This window comes from Kogia breviceps, chromosome 1 (genome assembly GCF_026419965.1).
Source record: "Kogia breviceps isolate mKogBre1 chromosome 1, mKogBre1 haplotype 1, whole genome shotgun sequence".
NCBI lineage: Eukaryota > Metazoa > Chordata > Mammalia > Artiodactyla > Physeteridae > Kogia > Kogia breviceps.
The window spans coordinates 57,596,395-57,602,514 of NC_081310.1; the positions used below are offsets into that span (position 1 = coordinate 57,596,395).

At 53.8% G+C, this 6,120-nt stretch overlaps 1 protein-coding gene across 1 annotated transcript; it reads right to left on the minus strand.

Moving 5' to 3' along the window:
• Nucleotides 1-2,143: 2,143 nt before the first annotated feature.
• Nucleotides 2,144-5,853, minus strand: LOC136793513 (Golgi-associated RAB2 interactor protein 4-like). Its single transcript, XM_067024817.1, has 2 exons — nucleotides 4,719-5,853; nucleotides 2,144-2,172 (listed from the first exon to the last, which is right to left on the minus strand). The coding sequence occupies exons 1-2, from the start codon at nucleotides 5,851-5,853 to the stop codon at nucleotides 2,144-2,146; spliced, it is 1,164 nt and encodes a 387-aa protein (XP_066880918.1).
• Nucleotides 5,854-6,120: the final 267 nt, after the last annotated feature.

Here is a 6,120-nt window from a genome sequence, read left to right on the forward strand (position 1 = left end):
GTACATGCATGTGCCGATCTAGAAAGGTGTTTCCCAACCTTTCACAGGCTGTGGCACATGTGGAAAATGACATCATTGGAATGGCACACACTGGGGTACCAGATGGGGCTCCTGGCAGCCAAAGCCAAGTGGCCTGGTCCTCCAGGTGCTCCCACGATGAGGGGGGTAACAACCTCAGCACACCGGTGGGATAAGGTCCTCTTACAGAGAGTGTGGGAAGCCATGGGCCTCCATTATCCATTTCACATTCTCTGAACTGGCAAAGGGGAAGAGTCTAGGTTTCCATTGCCCTTCTGCTCTTGGAGAAACCAACTCTGCACACCCCTCGGCCCTGGGTTACAGGTCCCATTTGCAGTCATGAAGATCATGGGGTTCAGGGGAGTTGTGCGGCATTCTGGGTCTCTCCTCTATGCTGTGGCCTTACTTCTATTTCTAGCCTCATTTCCCACCGCACAGCCCGCTCTCTCTGCCGAGCACATTACACCCTGGGCACACTGCAGTTGTCTGTCATCTGTGAACATCTCCCAAGCCCTTCTCCCTCTCCATCACACCATTCCCTGTGCCAGAGCACTCAGCCCGCCATCCCTGTGCTAAGCCCTCCACTTCTCCGTGAAGCCTCTTTCTGTACACTGAGGCCACTACCACGCTGTGATTTGTATTATAGGCGCGCGCACGCGTGTGTGTGTGTGTATTGTATGTGAACATCCTCATGGTCCCGGATTCCCTATCTTGCCCACAGTAGGTGCTCAGCAGTTATTTCTCAAATGGCTTCCATGCTGCAGAGGGACCCTGGCACTAACTCCACCCCTGTTCTTGGCGGTGACTCATTGTCCCCTTGGGTTCGGATCCCCAGCCTCTCAGGGACCTTTCAGCCATTTCAAACTCTACCGCTCCACTGCCAGGGGCCTGGAGCCATGCCGCCTGGATGAGACACATCCTCATTGCCCAGACCCCCCCACCTCCCCTAGCTCACACCTTTGGGGTTGGCATTAGACTAATTGTGGTGTGACAAAGGGAAAGGGTCACGGTGACTCAGCCTCAGTGCTGACTCCCCTCATTCAAGCGCCAACCTGCAGTACCAGCATGTGGCCACAAGGGGCTCTCTGGGGCGACTCTTTGCCCAGGGGAGGAGGGCTCTCAGATAAACAAGGAACTTCTCAGGGGCTCTGCCCCTCTCCAAGTGCTGAAGCCCCACTGACCGCCTCGGCTGCCTTATCCTGATGTTTTACCCTTAGCCGTCTAGCAGCTGTTGTTTTCTATCTGAACACATTACTCCTTGCTTTCCCGTTGAGCCTCTTTTCTGGCCACCCACTCTACTGACCAATAGCCGCCACAGGGGCAAGTCACCTCCACCTCTGTCAGGTCTACTTCCTTTAGATGAGGGCCAGACCTACACCATGAGCTCCCCGTCTTTCAGGATGTGGGCTGGAAAATTGTCCTGTTCCATCTCTTCAACACCTCCCGACTCTGCCCCCTTCTGTCTCCCCAGTGCCACCCAGGTTCAGGGCTCCCCAACTCTGCCAGGATTAATGCAGTGGCTTCCTGGAGGACCCCGTGTCTCCAGACAGCCCCCTGCCCATCAACTCTCCACCCTGGAGCCAGAGGGATCTTACTCCCATCAGACGCTGGCCTTCAGTGGTTCCGCAAGTCCCATACACTCAAATAGTACCCCAGGCTCCCCAAGACCCAGCTGCCTGATTCTCCAGCCTCACGTCCCTCCTCTCTTGCCCTCCAACCAGTGGTACTGACATACCTGTAGTTGCTTAACACACCGTGACGTTTCAAGCCTTTGTACTTTGCACGCGCTCTTTCCTGTGGCCTGATCATCTCCCACCCCTCCCCCACCTTTACCGTTGCTCCTCATACTTCCTTCACCTGGCTGAGCCCTATTCATCCTTAAAAGTGCCAATTCCCCTGTGAAGCCTTCCCTAACCCCAAAACCCCTCCTCTGAATAGATCCAGTCCCCAAACACACGTCTCTGATTGTATTTGTCACTCAGAGTTGTGATAATTACTCGTGCTGTCCTGTCTCCTCCACCATCCGTGTACCTCTATGCGGGACCGGGGTGGCACACTGTCTGAAAGTTGTTGCACTGAGGTAGCTCCCTCTCTGCACCATCACCTCCCACCCTGAGCAAGTCCTTTAAATGCTCTGAACTTCCGTTTGCTTATCTGCAAAATAGAAAGATGTGAGCATCAGAAGGGGGCACACACATTCAAGAACTTTATAAACGACTAAGGGCTATGCACATGGTTTTAACACTTTTTCTTCCTTCAGACTAGTGTTTAGCTGCACTTGCCTGTGTGGAAATCAGAAGATCAAAGGCATGTGATGTGATCTTTTCGTAATTTCTCCACCTTGGGTCCAAGGAAAAGCTGGTGGAGAGTAAACCATTCATTGTGTCTCCCTGCAGCTCCTAGTCTTCTCGGAAGCTCTGGGTTAATTCTGGGGTCAGGAACCTTGTCTGGCCAGGGGCAACAGTGCCTATGTGTGGGTCTCGGGCTGTCTCGCTTTCTCATCAGTGCTCCCCACCAAGTGCCCTCCATTCCCTCCACCAACAGAAGAGACCTCTCCCCACCCTCCCGTGATGAGGTCTGTGGAAGTCACAAACTGAAGGTCCAATCAACAAGGATGCTCTGACCTAACAAATAATCTCACTCACGTGAGGGTTAAGGATTTGATTTTGGAGCCCCAAGAAGAAAAAAGTTCCTGAAGATTTGATATGGAAAAACCCTTCTGAGTAGGGCATTCCAAAGTTTAATTAGTGGCTGCAGGAGGACTGGACGCTGGGTGTTCCAGGAGTGGACGCTGGAATTCCAGGTGGGAGCCTGTTTATGGCTGCAGCGCGGGTCATGCCAGAGGCTAGAGGTAGAAGCCAGGGAGCCAGACACAGCTCAGGGGTGGTCTGGATGCTCTCGAGAGAAGGCCAGCTAAGAGCTGTGAGCTCACTGAAGTCCGATAACCGGCTCCCAGCCCCCACCCCTCCCTCCGCTCAGTCTAGTAAAATTGATGCTCATCTCTGTAGTTTTGGAACATGATGGTAAGAATGCTGGTGCCTCGGGTTCTTGTGCCGGTCCTATCTCAGGCTTGTTTGCTTGCCTCCTTCCCGTGCCCCGGACAGGGCTTTGCGTAAAGAAGTGGGCTGGTGGATGACTGTTCTGCAAAGATCCCATGTGCGACTGGAGCAGGTTACCTTCTCTGAGCCTCAGTGTTCTTACCTGGAAAGTAGGCATATCGTTCCTTCTTTTCCTAATAACCAAACCAGCGTTCTTGTACTTTACCTTAAATAAATGTAATTTAAAGATGCCAAGCCTTTCTGACATCACTTTTGTGCATAAAGAAAAGTGAAAAAAACAGAAAGGCATTGGCAATAACTCCATCACAACTGCCGCGGTAACCTTGCTGATTTCAGAGTTAGTAAAATGTGAAAAATACACCACTTGTGTACCTACCATCTTGCCTAAGAGATGGAGCGATTCCCAGCAGCACTAACAGCCTTGTGTCAACCTCCTTGACCTAGCCTTTCCACCCTAGAGAAAACTGTCCCGAATTTTGTGTTTACTCTTCCCTCATTTTTAGCTACAGTTGTTTTTAAAACATGTACCCTATGCAATACATTGTTTGGGCTTGTTTCAGAATGGGCTTGTTTCAGAATGGTTCCGTGAGTGGAATTGTATCCCATTCTTTTGATGTTTTTAAAAATCAGGAGAAGTTGATCTATGCTAATGTGTGTAGCTCATTTATGTTTCACTATTGAATATTGCACTCACTTCATAGTCTGCTGTATTAATTCTGTTGATGGAAATTTGGGCTGTTTCCTGTGTTTTGCTGTTAAGTTATTTTTGCTATACACATTCTCACAGTTGTTCCTTAGAACATGTGTGTTTCTCCAGGGTATATACCTGGGAAGGGAACAGCTAAGTCTAGGTGAGAGTGCTTGCTGTTCTGATTGCTAGCCACTACTGCTGCCCTTATTTCTGTCCACTGAATAGCCCGAGGGGACATGAGTCCCTGTTCTTGCTTTGTTTACAGACCTTCAGAGGGAATAAGCGTTTATAAAAAACAATCCGGGCATAGTGAAGGAGAGCTTCCCAGGCCATAGTCTGACTTTCCACCATGGCTGGGGGGGGGGGGCAAAACCAGAAAGGAGTGGAGGCCAGATGGAGCACCGCTGTTGGCGCTGAGCATGTGTGTGAGGTGGGGCTGCGCTTGACTGGACACTGGGTCTCAGACTGTGGCGCAGCTGACCTCCCAGAATCCACTGTGAGGCTCCGTCTGGGCTTCGGGACCTAGAAAGTCAGACAGAACACGGCATGCATTCTCAGATTTTTATTTCAATTTCCGTAGGAAGCTGCAATGGGCTCTCCAGGGGTATTTCCCTGAGCCCTGGTTCCCTTTGCAGCTCCCAGCTCTAGGTCCTTCAACGGTCGCTGGCTCCGTGGTCTCAGATGTCACACCACCAGTGATTTCCAGGCCCTGGCCACTCTCTGCTGTCTCTGTGATGGCCTCCATTCGGGTCCCTTCCACTGCCTTCGGCGGGATGCTCACATATTCCTCGCGTGATGAGGCCACACTGTCTTTGTCGTAAGCTTGGCTCTGACATTCCTGAAGAAAGAGCCGATCCTGCTGAGTCTCTTGGTGATGGAACCTGAACTTGCTGTAGGTAAGCTCCTGCCCGATTTGTGCGAGGTCCTGGACTCGTTGGTGATGGGAGCACGGCTGATGGCTTTGTGAGCAGTGCCCTGCTTGTTGTCCCCCGGGCTGCCGTAGCCTTTCTCCTTTTGGTCGTCTCTAGTGGCTCTCCGGCCGCCTGAGCTTGGGCCGGCTGCTTTTTGGATGGTCTTGTTCCCCGCAGTGCCCCCAGTGGCTGTGTTGGTTTTACTTGCTCCTGGACCCTTGCTGGCTGTGTCTGCTATGGCCGTGCTCTGCTCTTCGGGGGCAGGAGAGTTGATCTCTGCCACGCTCAAAGCACCCGCTGCGGTGCCCCCTGCCACCCCTGCTGTCTCCACCTTTGTCGTTGCCCGCGATGCTGACTCTTTGTCAAGCACTGTAGGTTTTGCTTTGGCAGTGGCCACATCGGACATGGTATCGGGCTTGTGGGAGTCCAGTTGGATCCCCTCCCCGCCAGCAAAAGCTGCAGACCCGACCGCGGCCACCTCAGAGGGCGTGTGGAGGCTCCTGATGCTCACCTGGTCCTCATCCCACTCTCCTTGGAAATCCTCCACTGCCGGGCTCCTCCCGTCCTCCTCCTCCTCCTCGAACAGAGTCCTGCAGATCATGTCCCCGGCTGGAACAGCGTAGGTGCGGCTGTGACCGTCCAATGGTGGTCGCAGGAGGTAAATCAGCTCTTCCCAGTAGGGGAAGAGGTCTTCCTGCGCGTCCAGAGGGGCACACAGCTGCAGGTAGAAGGAGCGGCCAGTGGCAAACTTCACACGCAGCTGTCGTTTGTCACGATCGTGCGTGGAGATCCTCACAAACTTCAAGGGAAGGAGCCTGGTGAGCTCTAAGGTCTTGGCAACCTTGTGGCTCTTCCCCTTGGTGGGCTGGCTGTGCTCAGCGTGCTGTTCACAGCCGGTGGCCCGTCGGGCCAGCAGCATGATGTCTGGGAGTGGGAGGACGGGGCTGGTGGATGCGATGCCCACGGTCACCGTGCAGTCACAGTTGTGCACGTCAATCACGTGTCCCCTCTTCGTGATCTGGATAAAGTCGCTCTCGAATATCGGCGCGTACTTGAATATGTCGTATTCGCCGTTGTGCAGTTGCTGCTGCAGCTCCCCCATGGTGCTTTTGAACAGGCCCAGCCCGGTGCTGCTCTGGGCCGTGTGATACGGGAGCAGAGAGTCCCCACTCATGGCTGTCTTCGATCACTGCCAGGCAGCGTGGTTAAGGCGGGCCCCTGGCTCTTCCCTCCCTCGGCCTAATGGGCCGAAGAGCAGAGCGAGCTGCGGTGCTCCTGCGTCACGCAGGCGGCCTTATGGCAGGTCTTCCAAGCCCAGCCCACAGGCCCCCACCTTTGCCTCAGGGTCTCCCAGAGGCAGGGGTGTGGGTAGGGGCACCGATGGTCACAGCGGGGACTCTGTAGGGCGGCTGGACCCCAGGCTGAATCTCTTCAAGTGTGT